This window comes from Equus caballus, chromosome 3, assembly GCF_041296265.1.
Source record: "Equus caballus isolate H_3958 breed thoroughbred chromosome 3, TB-T2T, whole genome shotgun sequence".
Taxonomy (NCBI): Eukaryota; Metazoa; Chordata; class Mammalia; order Perissodactyla; family Equidae; genus Equus; species Equus caballus.
In genome coordinates this window covers 91,160,967-91,183,095 of record NC_091686.1, presented here as the reverse complement: position 1 = coordinate 91,183,095, position 22,129 = coordinate 91,160,967, and the positions used below count along the sequence as shown (strand labels likewise).

General features: G+C 36.7%; 1 protein-coding gene across 8 annotated transcripts in view; it reads right to left on the bottom strand.

Moving 5' to 3' along the window:
• ATP8A1 (ATPase phospholipid transporting 8A1) overlaps positions 1-22,129 on the bottom strand; it is a 221,092-nt gene that overhangs the window by 158,943 nt on the left and 40,020 nt on the right. For 2 of the 8 annotated variants that reach the window (XM_070263876.1, XM_070263877.1), the window contains exons 6-8: positions 10,492-10,532; positions 4,208-4,281; positions 963-1,036 (exon numbers count right to left, since the gene is read on the bottom strand). Coding sequence is in view for 6 of the 8 variants with exons in the window: in XM_023638157.2 (XP_023493925.2) it covers positions 963-1,036; positions 10,492-10,532 (115 nt within the window). In the remaining 2 variants the exon portion in view is untranslated. The remainder of the gene's footprint in view (positions 1-962; positions 1,037-4,207; positions 4,282-10,491; positions 10,533-22,129) is intronic. The other 6 variants (XM_023638157.2, XM_070263871.1, XM_070263872.1 and 3 more) reach the window with 3 other exon arrangements.

Genomic DNA, 22,129 nt, shown 5'->3' with positions numbered 1-22,129 from the left:
TCTATTTCCATCTTTTTTTTTCATAAAGCAACATTTTTAGGACTTTAAATGGCTAGGAAGTTAGAAAGTTAAGTGGCTGACTTCTATTTGAAGTGGGCATATACAATATACATCCAAATTCAGCACATTCTTAATCCCTTAAGACAGCTGTTACTGAAGCAGTTCTGAACAGTGCTATGAAAAGGCAGCAAGAAGTCTCAGAAATCATGCTGGATTAATAAATATTTCAGCAAATTAGGATGACATCCAAAACACAAACTACAGTCAGAGAGGCAAAGCAGGTTTTTTGATTAGTAAGTGGAAAAATGAAACAAGATGCATATCACAATACAGACACTAGTAGACAGCTGAAACTTATCACAGTAACGTGCACTTTGTCACTAGTTACAAGTGGGATAAGCACTGATCCCAAAGCATGCGGTAGAAAATGTACAACATCCAGCTTTGTGCAGGGGGTCCTCTGTAAACCCTATACAAGCCCAAATTAAAGTCATAATTGCTGAAGGGATTCTATAGTACAGAAAATTTTGAATATAAGAATAAGACAAAAGTTTAAAATCTTAAAAATTTCTCAATAATTTTTTTTCATGTAAAGCTTAACATTGTTCAAAACAATGTCGTGGAGAGGTGATAAATCAAGCCTTAGTATTCAGGCATGTTGTTAAATATGTACATTAATGATGCATAGGAAATTAAAATCTACCTTTACTGGCATGCCTCATGGACTCCTATTGATAACAATAGGAGCTGAATCTTTTCACTTGAGGGATGAATGTCATCCAACATTGTATTCATAAAAGGCCTTTAAAACATCTGTGAAATGTCCATCACCAAGAGATGAAAAAAAGTTTTGTGTTTTAAAGGAAGAGACACAGAACTCAACCAGCGTTGGGTGCAAACTGTTCTCTGGTGTAGGGTGAGGATCCACATACACACATCCTGTATGACTCAGTGGCTCTAACCTTGAGGACAGGCTGATGAGATCTGCTGGGAGATGTTCCCCATTGGTCACTTTCACTATTTCCCCTACTGCCACCTACAGGTCCCAGTTTAAAATAATTAAAACGGAAAAAAAATGAATAACAGAGAAAAAAACAAACAAATGGACAAAAGAGACAGAAAGTCTGAAATTATTATAGAAAATAATACATGTTAATAAAAATGTCTAATGTCAATTTTTTCAAAACTTATTTGATCAGGTCTAAAGGTACAAGAAAACCTAAATATTTGAGGATTACTTATTTAAGCCCAATCTTCAATTTTTAATGCAAAAGCTTAATTTTTAAAAGTTTACTCAGAAGCATATCATATCAAATTAATAAAAACATTTTTATATAGAAAGCTACTTTATCTTATAGATTTTCCTTTTTCCAGTTCCTGACTCTTAAGCCATCTATTGTATGTCTTTTCCTACCCAAGAAGAAAAGAAATAACCGTGGAAATCACTTTTTAGGCTTTTGAGAAAAAAGTATACTATACTATTTCTCCCCCTTACACACATCCTAAAAAGATTACGTTATTAAACATTTTCTGATTTCAAACTGTTTTCAAAGTTAACTGTATAATGTCTTATTAATTTTAATGCAAAGCTGCAAAGACATGGATCTTAGGAAGCTGGAAGGCGTAACTGCAGCCTTTTGAGTTATTTAATAATTAATGTTAAGTCTATGTAATGCATTGTTTTGGGAGGGTAGGCCTTTGAATCGAGGATTAAATTTTCAGGGAGGGCATGAAATAGACACACCAAGAACCTGTTTTGACTTGATTTAATAACATGAGTTATTTTACTCTATACTATCCAAACCCATATATAGGTTAAAACTGCAGTTTCTTTAGTTCAAAAAGAAAATCAATGAGACACAGTAACTTTCAACTAGGTTTATGCTTTAATTTAGAATTGCCTCAAAGAAGATGCACTATTAGTAATTAATAATTGAAAAATATATGGAAATTAAAATATTATAAGCTGTTGTTTATGCTTACTACTAAATGGTGCTCACCTGCAGGTGAAAATCACCATGTCCTTATTTTGATAGTAGACAGTGTGGTATAATGAACATATTAGATTAGGAGTTAAGTACTCCAACCTCAAGCTAGTTATCAGCTAAAGTGAAATAGCTAAAAACAGGACAAAGTCAAAATTCTTCTTTCTGTTAAATGATGACAAAAACTTCTACGTACTTCTTAGGGCTAATGTACATTCAAAAGAGACAAGTAAATCAAAAACCTTTTGAGAAAAAACCAAAACAACTGAAAGGTAGTATTTTGCTACTTGGATAGAAATATCTGACAGTGAAAGCTTTATACTTTGAATCCTACTAAATAACAAAAAACAGTGAATCAGATAATCCTTGTAAAAATAATAATCTTTAGAGGATGTTAATCACCATGGATGCCATATTAAGATAGAGAAACTATTTTGATCTACCAATATTGGTAGCCACCAGTGAATGTTTTTAATGCTGAGATAATAACTCCTGTAAAATTCTCTGAAGTTTAAGAAATACAAGCATAGAGCTTACTGGGAGTTTCTGGGATTGGATAGAGGAGATGAAAAATATTTTGAAAACTTTCAACTTAGAATTAAGTATAAAGTCAGGGCAGTATAGTCAATTATATTCATCTTTTTGAGTATACAAAAAACATTGTAATTAATGCTTCAGCCTATATAGTGCTCTCTATAAGTTACATCTCTATTATAAGTTTGATCAGGAAAACATCAGCACTCTTAAATTGCTGGAATGCTTTACTATCATTTTGAATTTCGTTATATGACATTCAGTTGGTCAATCATCCGTTACATTTATCAAACTTTTACTTAGTGCCATCAACGGCACTTTGTTCTGTTGGTTACGCATTCTTAAAACTTAAATGAAAGGTTATCTATTTAAACAAATAGGACAGTCAGGGAATATTAGAGTTTAATCATTTAATGCATCTTTCTCACTTTAAAAGATGTGAAACCAAGGCCTGAGAGGTTAAGTATTTTGTTCAAAATCACCAAACCAGGATAAGAACTCTGGTTTTCTGCTTTCTAAGCAGAGCTCTATCTGGTACCTGATGCTGCCCAGTACCTGAGATAATGACAGTAAGCCCACTGCTAAACTCATTCTCACATGGCCATGTGTGGACCATTACCTTTATTTGTTTTAGACACTTAGCCTGATAAAGCTATAAGCAAAGGAAACTAATAGCATAAAGACTGGTTTAAAAACCTATTAATTTTAATTTTCCTGAAATCAAAACCTATAGGTAAGTGGCACAAAAAGCTTCTGACTATAAAATATGGAAATATAACTACCTATAGTTACTTTAACTATACACTTACTTTTATAAATATTTAGATAACTCTTATTTGCTCAATTAAGTTTCACTAACTTGTCATAAGTCCAACCACTTTAAATAATGACCTGATTAAACAGATTTTGAAAAAAGGACACTGTCCATATTTACATGTAGATTTTACAAATAAAACTGTCCAAGGAAATGATGATAAACAACCTCTAAAACATTAAAAACATTCTTAATTTATAGTAGGACTAGTTTTATAGTTTTTAAACCTAAAACCATTTGAAAGTGACATTCTTTAAAGGGTAACAGTGCCATATGTTCTGAATACTAATTCATGACTATCTTAAATATGAGTAAAACAAAAATTATCTAAATCCAGTACCAGAAAGAACTTAAAGAGCAAAGTACTTTGATTTTTTCTTGAAAGAGTATGGCATTTCAAAAGATATGATGACAAAAAAGAAATCATTCATCCATTTTCTTGTACCAATGCACCATAAAGATCAAGAATCTTTGGAGGGATATATGAATGCCTCATAAAGGAATTTATCATGAACGAGGATTGCAAGACAAAATCAATAGAACCCAATCCATGTATTATATAAAATAAACAACAGGAAATCTCACAAGAGTTAGTGGTCCACACAAAAGGATCTGGACATATCCAGAGGGAGAGTAGACTCTTAATTGTAATTATACCTTTTTAATTATAAAGTATAGTACCTATCACTTATTCTATACGGCAAACATGAAAGAGTCCTTTAATTCCAATCAATTTTTTTAATGCTTAATTCAAAATTGTTAGAGAGGTTTAAAATTCTTCGTTTATTCCTTATTTCCTTGGAGAAATCATAAGGTCAATGCAGGGTAGAGAAACCATCCTCTACACTGTTTGAGCATCAGTAGGTATCTCTACCTTGATGAGAGAAGTACAGTGTCAGCAGGTATATACTCTTTGCCTTTTATTAAAACTATATCTCCAACATTTACCTGAAAGAAAACTGGGAATTGGTTAATTATCTGCATTGAAAGATAGTTACAAATAAACAACCCATTGTACTTAAGCATAGAATACAGTAAAAATTGTAATTGGCAAACAAGAACCACTTATCTTCACAAAATGGCATAAAATGATCTAGGAGTCAGGCCAAGCATGGGGCAATCCTTTAAAAAGTGAATGTTGTGTCTGTTTTATCAGCTGTATAACCTAATAAAATAAATCTATTCATTCTATTCACTTAATTGACATCTCAACTTCTCATATTCTCTCCCTTTGACATAAAAATAAAAAGGAAGAATTTATCAAATGAAATTTACCCAGTTTAAGGAAATCTCAATACAACTGGAAAAATTATCATCCATATGATCATTACTCCTTATGATGACCTTATGAAACAGGCGTTATAACTCATAATTTAGAGAGGAAGAAAATGAGTTTTAGGTTGTAAGTTATTTGCCCATGATCACAGTGAGAGAAAGAGCTTAGACTTTAAACCCACATCTGACTGTCTGCAAAGCCTGATTTTGCATAAGTAAATATAGTGAAACTGGCACTGTATTTTAAATTTTAAAAACCCAGCTTAATCTCTTTCTCATTTTACTACATGTTAGCATTTTTTTGTGAGCCTGGCTTGAAAACAAATTAAAGATATACTATGGTCAGAAACTGTTAGAAGTAATTTAAGGGATAGGTTTGTCACAGAGCTTTTGGCAAACATTACAACTCCAACTAAGTAACAACTTGGCTTGTTGACCAAACTACACTCATAGTCAACCCATTATATCATGAAATATTGCCCTCTCTTTTAGTAGCCTAATGAATCTAAAAATAAGTTTCAATACTTAATCAAGAGAAGAAAAGCTTTTTTCTTTTTGGCAAAGCCTTTTTGTTTTTTCCCCTCCCTACTTCCCCTTGAATCCTAAAATAACACTTTATTGGGGAGAGGAGAGAATGGTGTCCTCAGTGGGAATCACAATAAGAAATGATTGCAGACACAGCCCACAGTGGTCTACTTCATGCATCAGGGGAGGAGTAGGTTAGGGAAGATTGCAGGGTGTCTTCCCATCTGTGGTACGTGTGCTGGTTATCCAAGTAAGCAAGCTCTGGATGCCTTAATTCAAAAGAGATTTATTCCAGCTGAAATCTGGACCACCTGAAAATTGACAAATTGCTAGGGACCTTGAATCAAACAGCCCCTTCCCCCAAAAGGGCAAACTAGGGAAATAAAAAACAGCAAGTATAGGCATAAACTGGCTCTTAAAGTGTTGTGAAAGTACTCCGAGAGTACCCACTGAAAGCAAGGTAAAGAAATATAATTTCTTTGCATACAAGGCACTCGGAGAGAATGCTACCTTAGTTACCACTGAATTGTACTTTAATTGCCTCTTGTGTGCAAAAATTCTTTGACCACATGTTCTAATTGGAGGAACATCATGACAAAGCAGTTTTAGTCTCCCAAATACTGAAGGAAATATTTAGGGCTTTAGGCCACTACCTTGAGCTTTCTCAAGTCATTGACATTAGTAATTATAATTGAGTATTATGTAAAGCGTAAGCTTATCAAACTGACTTAAAATCTGTTTTTGTCCAATTGTAGGCCCCAGCATGTTTATATTTTTACTAGGGAATTTTGGAGATAACAAATTTTTAGTCCAAAGAAATACATTTCATGGTGGAAACTTCATGTATTAAAGCAGCTGTATAGCGTGAGTTTTACACATGCAGACAGCCCACCACACCATCTTATCTACAAGCCAGAGGAATGTGTTGATTCTAAGATTCTTCACCTAAATTCTCCACCTGGAACTATCTCAAAAACCTTTGAACAGACTCAGCTGCATCTCAATTTGAAGAACCGGTCTTTGTGAGAAGACCAAAGAAGCCATCTGTTTACATTTCAAGAGTGGAAATGGAGTGCTTTGAATAGGGCTTTGTAATTGCAATACTTTCTTCAAAAACCAGATACTTGCAACTTAACCTTCAGCAAGAGTGAAAAGGCTTCAGGATAATAACTGGCAAGATGAACTGTTCGTGTTTGAGAGGTGAAGTCTGCCCATCTATGAATGACTAGATGTACACTGTGTAAATTTGTAGGTCCTTTGAGAACCATTCAAAAGCAACCACAGTAGCCACATGTTTAGAAAGGCAGAGAAAGGAAAAACCCTGAACTAAAGCCCATTTGCACTAAGGTTTATCACATTACCTTGGCATGGGATCAGACTCTTGGTTTTGGTTTATTGATTTTATTTTTAATTGCACAGAATACTACATAAGCTAAAGAAAGAACGTGCCCCACAATCTGGCTAACCCAACAAGCAATGCTGCTTTCATGTCTATCCACTTAGTGTTCAATAAACCATTTTTACATAGCCGGCATCTTAGTGTACACGTCCTGTTCTTCTCATCTATAATTATATTTTATGACACAGGAACCCTCATACATCTTGCTTGCTGCTGTGAGCTCACTGCTTGGCACATAGGCTCAATAAATATTTGTTGAATGAACGGTATAAAATTTTTCTGTGTTGCCACAGCATTTGAAATTACAGCTTTTACTTGTCACAAAATATACCAGAGTGTAGAATGTCATTATTTATAAAGCCTTTCTCTACTGTTGGATATCCACATATTCTAACTTTTCACTGTTACAAATAATGCCACAGTAAACATTTTTATACATATACAGGTTTTTCCTCACTTTATGATTATTTTCTTGGGATAAATTCCCCTAACCCCCTTTTTATGGTTGTCAGTATGAAGAACTGCTAATTCACCACAGAATATAAATGAAATACTTATAAAAATAAAAATTCTGAAGTATGAGTTTGTTTTTATTTATTGACTATGGTACTGGCTCAATACAAGGTTGACATAAGGGAAGCCATGTTGTAGAAAAGAAACCATACTGTAACTTTGAATGATTTCTGCCTAATTAACCCAGCTGGATATGCACTCTCCAGGAGATCCACCTGTTCTGTAAATTTTATGACCCCTGTTGTGCATGTACCTTCCAGCTGCGATAAGTTGATAACTTCATCCTTTCGAGTTCCTCAGGAATGTGATGACCCCCGAACAGAGTCTATGCTGATAGCCATCATCAACGAAAAACTGAAAGATCTAGTGTGGCGACTCCTGGGTCAACATTCCTAACTCCCTCCCCTATAACCCACTGGCCTATATAACTGCTTCAAGATTCTGTGTCCCCCTTAAGATGGTTCTTTTCGACATTAGTCAGCCATCTTCCCTCTTGCTAGCAAGCTGGAATAAAATGCTGTTTCTTTGCCACCATCTTGCCACTTGACGATTGGCTTTCACCTCACAGTGAGCAGATGGTGCCCGTTGTGTGGTAACAAATACCAAATGAGATCAATATTATTTATTATACTTTTATTATTGGGTTGAATACTACACTGAGTCTGATTGCTTATTATATTTCTTTTTGCCTACTGCCAGCTTTTATTTCCTTTTTATATAGGTGCAAATATTTTCCATATTCTGCCTTATTTGTGGTATTTTTTTTTTTTCTGAGGAATATTAGCCCTGAGCTAACTGCTGCCAATCCTCCTCTTTTTGCTGAGGAAGACTGGCCCTGAGCTAACATCCGTGTCCATCTTCCTCTACTTTATATATGGGATGCCTACCATAGCTTGGCTTTTTGCCAAGTGGTGCCATGTCCGCACCCAGGATCCGAACCAGTGAACCCAAGGCCACCAAGAAGTGAAACGTGTGAACTTAACCGCTGTGCCACTGGGCCAGCCCCCGTGGCAGTTTTTGCTGTGTGTTAGTTTTAAATTTTATATAATCAAATTCCATAGATCTTGAGATCTTGCTATTCTCCAAATATTTATTAAAGTTTTTATTCTCTTTGTTTTTCAAAAGCAATGTTTTAAAATTTAACTCTTTTAGCCAGTTGGAATTTATTTCAGCATAGGCTGTGACTTAGATATAAACTGTTATTTCTTGAAACCAGTAATCTGTGATCCCAACATGATTTATTAAACAATCCTTTTATTGATGATTTTTGCCTCCTTCATCAAATATGAAATGGGCTTTATTTCAAGGCATTCTCTTCCATTCTATTCTACTCTATTTTACTCTATTCATCAATGTCTGTCTTTTTCTTTTGCAACAGATCCACACTACTTTAATAACTTTTGCTTTCCCCTTTACTTATAGTCAATCCTTCCACACTATTCTTTGTTTTATCCAAAATATTCTTTTATTTTCTCGTTTATTTTTGAAGTTAAGATGAATAATTTGGTCAACCCGAGGAAAAAATGATAATTTCTCTGGGATTATATTACACCAATACTTTGGAACAATTGATATTTTTAGTTTTTCTAGGAATATGACATATTTATACATTTATATGACTCTTTAATACCTAAAGTTTGATGTTTTCTTTACAAAGGTCATATACGTATTTTAACTTTATTTATAAGCATCTCACATGCCACTGGGAATGAGATTGCTTTTTCACTAAATTTTTCTAACTTGGTAAGCCAACAAAAGAATACTGTTAATTTTTGAATATTTACCTGAATTCACCATTGAGCCAACTTTATTAGTTCTAATTAATTACCTAATTCTAATTATTAAGTAACAGCAGCTCATTTTGGTTGGATGACTTTTGGCAACAGTTTAAATTCTATCCCTCTGTATCTCAAGGTGGGATGCCCAGGTAAGGTGTGGCACTGACTGCCAAGACCACTGAAAATCCTATCATTATGGGTAATCGTGGGCTGGTATTTTGATTTTTTTGCCTGTGAAAAACTGAAAAAGTAAGTTACAATAATTCAGGTGGTTTAGCACAATCTTGAAAAAATGACAGTCTATTAGGAAAATAAGACATTTTAACAAGTTAATTTTAAAGTAGTAGATGGTTATCTCTTGATTTTACAACTGTTTATTTTCTGAACAAGAACTCTAGGTAAGAAGAGACTGGTCAATTTGTTAGGATATGCATTTATATTAACTACACTGACAACCCTAGTAAAGGAAATTTACTTATAACAAAATTCAGTTAATCCTCTTTGATTATATCCTGTCTTCTCTCTGAAATGTTCACATCCACAAGTGCCAGACAAGAGCATAAAAGAAACTTTTTTTGAAACAGTATTTTGAGCTTTTTCTTTTTTTTATCTTGCTCCTCTGCCACAGAGGTGACTATTACAGAAATAAGGAAAGCACAATCAAGGTATTTTCCTTTGTTACTTTTATGTCAAAGACCAAAGAGAGAGAGTGGTGAATTTTCAAATAATCTGGAAAAGGAGATGTCAATCTCTATGATTTAAAATCAACAAAAATGCAATTAATTCAGAGAGAATCTTATTCTCTGCAGGGATGCAAGAATGACTATGAGCATCCCAAGAGAGAATCAAGGGCATGGTCTTTAACCTCCTGGGAAACACTGGAGTGCAAATAAACGGACTGTGGGCTACACCTCTGTTGTCCGAGCACTCTCAGAAACAAAGAACCCTGGGGAGAGTGGCCTCACCTCCAAAAGTTTTTTACCAAGTTACACAGGTTGTTCATTTGGGGATGACTAGAGGTTAAATGTTCTTCCAGAAGTAAGGGAGAACGAATAATAATTGCTTACCTTTTGAAACTGAGGTCTGAAAAGCCTATGAACACTTGGATAATACTTATTAACTTATGACTCAACTCACTAATTGCCATGTTAGAAGTCCTACGGGCAAAGTAACCTCTTGATGTTACAAACTGATCTCCAGCTCATTAGAAGATGACATTTAGTTAGTAAGACTTCTTTTTTCTTAAGGAATTAGCAGTGTGTAAACGATTAGTCACCATTTATGAATGTACAGTAAAATATACAAATGTGAAAAAACAGAACTCTAATTTTTATTTTTACTTGGACAGTAGATGATTAAAGCAAAAAATCACAACACAAAACAGTTCATGGTTAAATGAAATCTATGACAACAGTACTCAAAATATACTATGAAAGAAACAAAAAGTTCTAAATATTACTTTTCAAGATAATGGTCTTTCTAGCATGTTGCAGAAATAGTAAAGGAAAGTTTAACTGAAGACGCCATGTATATTTACAATTTTAATTACTAAATAGCTTTCAGATTAGTGGAGTTCTTGATATTTGCTTATATAATATACCAAAATTACATCTACTAGAGTATTCTATGCATTCCTTCACCTGGAACAAAATAAAAATCAATGCTTACCTTTTCCCAGTGAACAATTTCCCAAGCACCATTTCTCAACACTGGGAAGAGAAAAGGCGACATTTTTAAGATCATTTTTATTACTTATAAAAAGCCTATTTCTGATGAAATGATCATTTTAAAAGAACAGTTTAAATTCACTAGTAGCAATTTTTACTAATTATGACAGTAAAGATAAGAAAAATTATACAAAGAATTAGGAACAACCAATGTACATTTTAGATCCCACAATAAAACACTGCTAACAGAGAGCAATCCCATTGATGTTGCCAAGGGCTTTCTTCAGCACACAGAAGAATTATAGGATTCAGCTGGAGTAGAAAGCCATAAACAGGATGTGAAAAAGGGAGTGACAAGCTTAAAAAACATTTCAGAAGCCGTAACAGTAGCAATGTTCAAAAACAAACAAACAAAAACACAAGCACAGAAGGAATAGATTTTAAATTGGTTAGTAAAAATTTAACACAAAAACCAACAGACAATCTGCACCTTTGGCTTTATAATAATGCAAAAGTGCAAAAGTTTCCATATTTGGTTTACTAAGAAGAAATGAAAGAGGCTACTATTAATGTATGATAGAGGGGTTGATATTTCTTAGTGTTTCATTACTGCTTTGCAACAGTAAAGTTACTCAGTATACCTTTGTTTTTCCTATGTGTCTGTGGTGTAATATGGAAAATTCCAATAGACACTAAGAGATAAAACTAAAAACAGTAAAGAGAATAATGTGAGGTAGACAGCCCAGCTCCTAGTACGTAAAAAAAGGAGTAAGTTAAGGTCAGTCCCAACAGTAAATTCCATGAGGGAAAAGCTCATGTTTGCTTTGTTTAACACTAAATTCCCTGGAAACAGCACAGTACCTGGCACAAGTGCTACTCGATAAATATTTGCAGGATGGATAATTTACAGGTACAAAAACATTAGATCCAGTTTCTTTCGATATTAGAAGAGATGAAGCCTGAACCCTCTGCATCAAGTAAATCACAGCGCTAATAATCCCCCAATGAGCCCCTCTTTTGGTGGGGCTCACCAGTCTTCCACCATATTCATGGTTTCCTGCTGCTTTATTCCCAGACTGCTTCCCTTATTTGCGGCACCTGCCTGGCTCATGCTCATGAGATTTTTTGTTAATCAAGTTATAACTTCCAACAAAATGTACAGATCTTAAGTGCTCCACTCAATGAGTTTTGAAAATTATAAACACCTGTGAATCCACCACTCAGAACAAGATATAGAACTTCAGAAAGATCCCTCATGCCCTTCTACAATCCATCCCTCTGCCCCCCAGAGGCAAAAATAAATTAGTCACCATAGTCTTGCTTTCCATAAATATTGAGTCGTACACTATGAATGTATTTTTGTATTGAGCTTTCAATCAACATATCTGAGATTCTGTTTAAAAGACTTTTCTTTTCCCATTAAATTGACATGAGCTATGGTGGATCGATATCTGGACTCTATTTATTCCATTGATCAATTTGCATATCTGCACAAATACACACCATCTTGATTACTGTAACTTTATGGTAAGTCTTGAAATAAGGTAGGGTAAGTTCTCCCACTTCATTCTTTTTCAATATTGTTTTGGCTATTCTAAGTTCTTCGCGTTTCCATATAAATTTTAGAATCTAATTGCCAATTCTTAAAAAAACCTCTTGGGTTTTTTATTTGGGCTCATGTCTTTTAATTCGTGGATAAGCTATATCCGTCCATTTACTTACATCTTCATTAATTTCTCTCAGATACGTTTTTGTAGTTTACAGTGTATGGGTCTTTCATTAGATTTATTTCTTGATATTTGATGAATTTTTTCTTATGTTTTAAATGGTATTTTTTACTCCATTTTCCAATTGATCACTAGTAGTATGCAGAAATGAATTAAACTTTTGTACAATGACCCTGTTATCCTGTAATTTTGTTAAATTCACTTATTAATTCGGGTAGAGATTTTTAGTTGTTTTTATAGCAATATTTTCTAAGAAACTTAATTTCTGTTTGTTAACAATGCTGCATTATGATTTGGGCCAGCTTTATTGTGCTCATATGCCTCATTGTTTATTTTTAAACTCCTCTGCTCTTATGCAAAAAGAAAAATCTTTGAAAATCAGGAATAATTTTTACTACTAAAAATGTCCTGTTGGTTTTATGCCCTAAGCATCTCAAATTCTGCCAGGTTTTATCTCCTCCACCATCACCAACACCCCTACTTCAAGCAATCATCATCTCTGTTGGGAGCTGCATTAGAGGTCTGCATTAACCTCTCCACTAGTTTCCCACATTCACTCTTGATCTCTTTTAAATTTAGTTTCTACATTATAGCTATAATGACTACAGAGAATGATTTTACATATATGTCCAATTATAGGTTATCATGTATCAATCCATATATCCTCACACACATACATTTATATACAAGATTAGGTCACTCCTGGATCAAAACTCTTCAACTGTCTTCCCTTGGTTCATAAAATAAGTCCCAACATCTGGAAGGCCTTTGATGAAGCAGCTCCTGCCTATTCTCCATCACCATCTCTTACCACTCCCTCTACCCGCTCCACACACTCTCCGTGGTGAAAGCAATATGCTCTGTCTTGCCTCAAATCCTTCACACGTTTTCATGACTGGAACACTCACTCCCTCCATCCTCACCTAGAAAACTTCCACATATCTTCTGGATCTTAGCTTTAACACTACTTTCTCTGGGGACATTTTTTTGACACCTATTCCTTTACCACTACCCTCAAGTCTAAATGAGCTTCCTGAACTTTTCCCTCAGTGTACTTATGACAGTTTCACCATGTATGTAGTTGAGAGAGGATTTATGTAAGAACTATCTCCTCCCCTAGACTGTAAGATTTGGGACAACAGGAACCTTCTCTACTCTGTTCACTGCTGTATTCCCAGTGTTATGATGCAGTGGCACAAAGGTGCTCAGTAAATCCTTGTTGGATGGAAGGCTGGATCCACTGATGTTCGTATATGTTTGAGACCATAGGAAGCCACGATAATAGTTACATGGATTTACTAAAGATACAGCCCTGTTCCCTAGTAGATCTCATGTTAAAAACAACATACACAAAGTGTTTAAAAAATAGCTACATAGCAAAAGACTTTGGCAGTTCCTCAAAAAGTTAGGCACAGAGCTACCATATAACCCAGATATCCCACACCTAAGCATATATCCAAGAGAACTGAAAACATATGTTCATACAAAAACTTGTACACAAATGTTCATCACAGCATTATTCATAATAGCCAAAAAGTGTAAACAACTCAAGTGTCCATCAATTAATGAACAGTTAAACAAAATGGGGTATAGCCATACAATGGAATATTATTCCATCATAAAAGGGAATGAGATGCTGTTACATGCTACAACATGGGTGAATCTTGCAGACACGCTAAGTGAAAGAAGCCAGACACAAAAGGCCACATATTGTATGATCCCACTTATATAAAATGTCCAGAATAGGTAAATCTGTAGAGATAGAATGTAGATTAGTGGTTGTCAGGGGCTCATGGAAGAAAGAAACAGGGATTGACTGCTTACACGTATGGGGTTTCTTTTTTGGGTGATGAAAACATTCTGGAATCAGATGGTGATGGGTGCATAACTTTGTGAATACACTAAAAAATACTGAAATGTATACTTGAAAATAATGATGTTATGGTATGTGAATTATAACTCAATAAAAACAGCTACATAAGAAGATGCAATGAGCTATTTAAACATTTGCTTAAAATAGACTTCTCAGTTTTATAAGTTACTAAAATTATTCCAGTGTGAGCAGTTGGAAATGGTTATGCAACCATTAGATGCACTAACAGAAGTGTCCTCTGATGTCAGCTCAGGGCCACCCCTTCCAGCTCTGTAATCTAAACTAGCTCTCTTTGAAATGCTGCCACTTCGCATATGTTTGTTAGTTCACATCTAAAAATAGCCCCAAACCACTCTGCTGGGTTCCATTTAACAGAATGGAAGTGTCACAACAGGCTTCCCAAACTCAGCAGACCATGCCAGGAAGTCTTTGCTCCACTAAGAAGGGTGGACGCCTGTGGCACTTTCACGGAACCATGAAAAACAATCCTCCAAATCTGCTTCATTTCTCCATCTTCTGCACTCATTCATTTCCTCTCAACCTTGCTCCAATCACTTCTCTCTGCACATTCGAACCTACTGAGCTCCTTCGTCTAACTGATCTTTCTGCACTTCTCTCTCTCAATTAACCTGTCCCCCTTTCTCCTAGGGGATCTCTGCCTCCACCCAAACAGGACACCGTCCCACTCTCTTCTTCCTCACTCTCCATCCAAACATCTTCTCTCAGTTCATCATTGAAGAGATAAACTGGAAAGTGTGGCTTGCTGCAAAATTTTGCAAATCTAAGAAACTTTTAAACACATATTCAGTTGACAGTGTTTTCTGTCAAAATACAAAATCAATGTACATCTCTTACAAGCCAAAGAGAGGTATATATGGGAAAAGCTGGCATTCTCTCCTCATCTCATGCCACTTTCTCAAGGTAAGGAACACTACCGATGCATCCTCACATACCTTTCTCTAGACAAACATGTAAATATACACTTTTGTTTTCTTTCCTTTTAAAAACTTATTTCTCTGCAAATTGGTTTTCCACTTAACATATCATAGATGCTTTCAGGACAAAGCATACAGACAACCTATTTTTTAAAAATAACCCATTGAATGGATGCATTCGTTACAATGCGTCAGATAACTGAATGAACTAATGAGACTGCACAGGATATATTCACAAAAATCTTTAATCAAAGTAGAAGATATGATACAGCAGGAAAATAAAAGCCCAGGAAAGCATCAGGGGCCAGGGAAACTTCTAGGCACAGTTCCCCAAGGTCCCTTCCCATTCACTAGGACATGGACTTTGAACCTCCGTGGTATGTACGATAAATCTTAATTTCAGGGAAGTCTGGGAAAAAGTTTCCAAGGGGTCTTTTATACCCCCTTGTCAATCAGCCCAGCCAGACTGTGTAATAGGTTAAACCTGGTTAAGCCATCAACCTATAGACATCCTTAAACTAAGTAGAGAAGCTGGTCTTGGGTGCCTCCAGGAGAGTTTCAAACCTTATACAGTACACTATAAATCACCAGCTAATCCATCTTGTCCTTCTCTTGGCCAAGGTTCAGCATCACACTTCCATGTTTCCCAGAGTTAAGCATAGAGCAATTTCAGTCCAGCTTTGAAACAACTATTTTACACAGCAGCATATCATCATTTATTCTATTATCCTCCTCTCGATGGAAATTCTGACTTCCACATCAAACAACACTGAAATATATTTACACGATGATTGTATTCTATAGGAGAGAATCCCAAAAGGAGCATTGCTGGCTCCAAGGGTTCCTGCGTTTGTACTTTTATCAGATACAACCAGATTACTTCCCTAAGAATCTACTGCAATCCACTCTCACTAGCAATGTATGAAGTTCCACTGCCTATAAACCTAGACAAGTTACAAATTGTTCCGAATCACTTGAATTTTGTCAGTCTGATGGGTATTTGGTATTTATTATGAAGGCTACAGTGGCCTGGATTAATCAAAGTGTAAACTACCTTAGTGTCCTACACTGAGTTAGAATTTGAACTAAGTAGAGGATCATTTCTTTGAATGTACTGCACAACTTTGCTATGCAACAGATGGTTCAGGGACCTGTAGCATCAGCATCGTCTGGAGGCTTGTTAGAACTGAGACTATGTTCCTACCCCTTCCACCTCCCATTGCTTTTGTTCTTGAAATACAAAACCAGGACACAGAAATAAAGACTGGAAGTGCATAGCTTCTTCAAACTTGAGGCTAGACCCGTCTTAGCATACAGAGAATACAGCATTCTAGTGAAGTTAAAAATCAGCTCACAACATATAAAAGGTGTGTATACAGATCAAGGCTTGAATACTGGCCAAGGATAAAACGTCAATCACATAATTCATGCTTGTCTTTACTTTGGAACTGGTTCCTAAACATTCAACTGTACAACAATTAAAATGAACAATATCACATATATTAAGCTGGTGACTAAAATAGCAACCTAGTTATTTTTAATCACTGACCTCCTCTGACCCAGCTCCAACCAGGTTTAAATGAAGCACAAAATGATGCTGAGTCTTTTGCTAAGCTTTTAGCTTTCTTGGGCCAAAAGTACACCTACTTTACACTTCTAGAGTATAAGAGTTCAAGAAGGTGAGCCGTGGAGGAGACGATTAGTGATGCCTGGTGACGGAGAGGGAGAGCAAGCTATCACAGGATTAGGAGCAGGACCTGTCTGATGGTGCTTTGACAGCTCATTCTTTTAAATGCAAGCTTCCGCAGCTCTCCACAGTTCCAGACAAACACACCTGCTATGGTTTCCATATGGGCTAATTAGTCTGACAGTATGCATGGGAGAGCTCGCTTTAAACAAATGTAACCTGTTTTTATTTATCAGGATACTCCTTAACAGCTTTGTTGTAATAGATTTCTTTTTTGAAATAAAAACATTCTGTTAGAGTCCCTTAGAAATTCCCTAATCAACGGCCCTGGAGAAACCAGCAGTCTCTCGGGACTCAAACGTTGCAGAGGTACAGGTGCTCACGTAGCATCTAACACCAGCTTCTCTGAGAGAAGCTCTCACCACTGCAATCAAAATGGTCCACCACTGGGGTCATTACCGAAAAAGTCAATGGGGTGCCATTTCTAGGCAATCAACCCACTTCTTGAAGTGGGTAACAAGAGGCAAGTTATCCAAAAGGACAATGGGCACTACCGATGTCACAGAGGACAGAGAAACCACAGAGAAGGTAGTATGCTCCACTTCCTATCTGAGAGTAAACACTGAAGAGGAACTTCAGCACATCGAGAAAGATAAGATGGCAGCTGAGACTATGGTTTTGAACTGGGCAAAGAAGGAAAACCAACATACCCACATTAAAGCATCAATTCATTCACTATGTAGATCTTTACTTCCAAAGACAATTTTAAGGCAAAAACCTCTTGGCACAAAGTGACGTTGCACAAGTCTCCTGCACGAAGTTGCCTATAAAGGTCAAGTCAAACAATGACCTGCTTGGAGTCCACTGACACAAAGGATAAAGGGAACTTCACAAATTCCACTGTCCATATTTTGTATGTAGATTTTCAATTAGTTGATACTACTTGTATCAACTCACTTATAAAACTTTTAACAATGATCCTCACCAGCAGCATCAGTATCACTGAGGATTTCTTAAGAATGAAATCTGGGGCCCCATGCGAGGCCTACAGAAAATCCAGGGGTGAGAACCAGTGACATAAAAAACAATGCAGGTGAGAGGACGTGATCAGAGCACAAGCATCGGCAATCCCCTTTTCTCAAAATGTTTTCCTTCAGTCCTGCTCACAGAGGCATGACTCACTTGCTCTTTCCTTTACTTGAAAGAAAAATCTCCCCCGCCAATCAATCACTCCACCATTCCTTGCAGTTGGGCTTCAGTTCTCACAGCTCCACAGCAGCTCTCCAGTCTAGACCTGGAACTCCAGTTAAGAACTGTGACTTCTTCAATGCTGACTGAGTGGGTGTTGCAGCCCTGGCCCTCTTTTAATTTAGCAGCATTTGGTGTTTGATAGGGTTTCCTCTCCTTTGCCAAGTCCAGGTGAATCTACCCACTGTGTATTTTCCTCTGCCTCCTCATCGTCATCACCCTAGTCCTCCTCCCTAATTCATCAAAAGTCAATCTCTCTGTGCCTCACCTCACCCCCTCCTCATGCAGCTGTCAAATTCTTCTTTTAAAATTACAACCGGGAACCTAGCCATCCTCTTCAGAAATTCTCTCCAAGTCCTACATCCTGGTTTTCAAAAGCCTCCAAAATACGACCCTAAGTTGCCTTTCCATCCTGACAGGCATCCTAATGCTCTAGCCAAAACAGACTCTTTGCTATTCCCAGAATATATCTCACGCTTCCCCCTTCTTCCTGGATCACTCACTGCTACCACTCTGATAACTCTGCTTACTGCAAGGCCACTTGTCCTTCATGAACCTTGCAAATGAATTTCTGAATCCCCCCCTCTCTCATTTAGCCCTTATTAGTTCTTCTGTCTTGTATTATAATATCAGTGGGCATCTAATCTTCCCCACCAGACTCTAATTTCCTGCAGGGCAAGAATGAAGACTCATTTCTTTCTGCGTTTTCTGCACTGGGTCTCACACAAGGGAGACGTTAAGACTTACTGAAGTGAAATAAATGTTCTAACTTTGAGTCACACCTGTTTTTCCTCTCTCACTTTATGTCCCTGAATTTCCTCAGTGGGTTTTGCTCCTGGGTGTGCAGCTTTTATTTATAGGCAAATGAAAGACAATCCGGGGTTGTATTTCCCCACAAACAAATGCCTCCTCTCCATCCAGAGCTGCTGTTGAAAATATCTAACCAGTTCAATTTATATAACCCTAAAATCTTTGTGATAATTTGAAAATACTTACAATCTTACAGGTGTCTGAAAATATTTAGGCCATATATGTGCTCAATTTTTAAGATCATGGAAACAGTACGTTCTAAGAACTATTTACAGGTAAGTTGATGTACATGGTGGCAGAGCATATGTTCTGTCCCACTGAATGGATCAGATGTGGGGATACCTCCAGGAAGACAAAAAGGCAGCACACCGGCTTTTTCAATAAGCCAGGAAAGTGGCGCTATTTTAAGTTTCTTAGCATAATACCAAGTCTCCTTCGTACAGCACTGAAATGAAATGAACCAGATGGACTCAGCCCTGTTAGTAGGTCATTTCAGGCTTAACAACCTAAAATATATTCAACTCTCACCAACTCAACTCCTTTTTCACAAAGGACTTTAAAGGTGAAATGGTTTCCAGTGGGAGATAAGCAACTATGTGCCCTGCAAGGAAGAGGCCTTGTTAGTGCCTATCAATCACTATCAACTCAATTCTCTTTCAGCAAAGGCTGATGTAGCTCCAGGGAAAGAAGACATAGGTGGACACAAGATCTATTATTTTTAGCTATGTGCCTTGTCTAAAAGAATTTCATGTTGTCCTTTCCTAAAGTAAAACAAAGTAAAATTGCATTATTTATTTATTTAGAATATACTTTTTTTTAATGCTTTTTTTGGTGAGGAAGATTGGCCCTGAGCTAATATTTTGTCGCCAATCTTCCTCTTTTTTTTTTCCCTCCCCAAAGCCCAAGTACCTAATTGTATATCCTTGTTGCAAGTCATTCTAGTTCCTCCATGTGGGATGCTGCCACACCATGGCTTGATGAGCAGTGCTAGGTCCATGCCCAGGATGCAAAGTGGCAAACCCCGGGCTGCTGAAGCACAGCACATGAACTTCACCATTTGGCCACAGGGCCGGCCGGCCCCACAAAGTTGCTTTATTAAACAAAGACTTATTCTAATCTACTGCCTACTATATGATAAAACAAGGTATTAAACAATCTAACTGTAGTAATGGTGACCCTCATTCAAATACAGCATCAAATCAGGGGATCAGTGGGCTGCCTGATGCCACAGGTATCTCCATACATTCTCACCTGAAATGTGTACACACCACCATTCAGGGAATATATCCAAACCTGAGATTTTTAAAAAGCAAATCTATTCTATTAGGAGGTATTTTTAACTTTCTCAAATATCCTTCTTCATCTACACCTGAACCCCATCCTTTCCCAGGCCTCAGTATTGTGATTTTATGTGAAACTGTCATTCCACTTGAAACATTGGCATGCTGGCCATAAGAGCATTTCACAAACACATGAAAGCATATTTTTACAATTTAAAAGAGAACTAGCTTACCCACCACAATAAATTCACATGGGGATTGGCTTCAATTTACATATTATAATGACAATTACAAATTTATAATTTACAACTTCCTGCAGAGCTAAATTTGGCAAAACCACCCATTTTAGGGAAAATAATGAGAGACTGCCTCCAGTGTGTGTGTAGACACCTGGAGGAAGTTATGTCAAGCATTGTGAGTTTAAATATTGGGGTCAGAAACAGAGAAAATGAAGGTATATCTAGACGCGAGGAAAATCAGGGCATTCTGAATATGGCGGTGCTCTGGGGCCTTGCGTAACGGAAGTGATAAGCGGACACAGTACTGTGTTCACAGGGGGCAAAGCAGGGTAAAGCAATGCTACGATGACTTTGACAGAGAAGGTAAAGAGGTGGCAAGACTTCCACCACTTTAATATTTTATCAATGTCTGCAAAAACGGTTGGGGACACTGTTATGAAAATATTGCTTTTCATCTTGCTCACACCCCAGATAATAAATTTTCAGGAAGGCTCCTTTCATTTCTAGTCTCCTTTTCCTTCATTATCTGTACTCAAGTATCTATATGGAGAGTGGTTCATTCATCATTCATTTGCCATGCACATACAGAGCACCTGCTAAGGACAGGCCCCCGGCTAGGAGCCATGGAGACCTCAGAGATGAGTAAGAGCGCAGACCTGCCCTCTGAAGTGTTCCCATCTAGTACACATAACCATCACACAAGAGAAATACAGGAGCAAAGAGAAGCAGTCACAATTCACTTGGAGGAGTGGACCACAGAACTCATCGAGATTCATTCTCTCTGAACTTCTGAGCATCAATTTACTCTGCCCTCCCTGGACAACTAGGCCCTCAGAGAATAATACACAAATTTGCATTTGCCAGCTCACCGAACCATCAACCTAACAACTTATACATCTCCAGGACAAGAAATGGCTTGTATCCAAAAGTGTTGATGATAGGCTCAAAATGTAAAGTTTATGAAGTCCTGAGTTAGGTCCAAAATTCATAATTTAATCTCTGATTGAGTTCATTAGTGGGTGAAATTGAGGCATGAGACAGGCACTAGTCTACAGTTAAATGGCTGAAAACGTTGTAAATAAAAATATGGATTTATATTTCTGAAGTTGCCAGGGAATGACAGACAAAAAAATCACTCTAGTGCCTCAGTGCAAAATAAGGAGAGAAAATATTCATTTCTCTAAGAATACAGAAGGATTAATATTTAAATCTGAGGGAAAGGTGTCCTCTTACATATTACATGGTCTTGGTAAACATTTAGAAAGTAAAAATTTAAGTTAAATACTTCAAATGTCTGTCAAAAATTAATTATCTGACACAAATACCCCCCCTTCCTACTCCTACATCCATTCCTGCCTCAACGCAGGAAAGCAAATTGAATCTCATTCTTGTCTAATGACAACAGATGGCTTTCACTTTTAGGAATTTGAGTTATCTGACAGCAAAAAGTGTCCTACTCAAACACTTCTGTTATCTCCTATCAACCGCAAAACCAAGAAAATGACCCATACTCAAACCAGGCAAAGAAAAAAAGAGATACTGTTGTCTTAGAAAAGAATTTCAAGTATCAAACTAAAAGCCATAATTTCTTGGATATGGGATTCCCAAGTATTCTGCTGATTTAAAATGGCTTTTATAGCTGGTAAGTCCTAATACTTTCCTTTTGACACAAGTTTTATATAGAAGCCTTCCCTCTCACTCGCCTGTTCTTCATTTTCAGCCATAGAGCGAATCCTGCCAATCTACGATGAACTGATGACCCAAGAATGATAACCAAGAAGGAATATTTTCTCTGAATAGTAGACAAAAGGGAGTATTTCTGGAAGCAGGTAAATTCCTG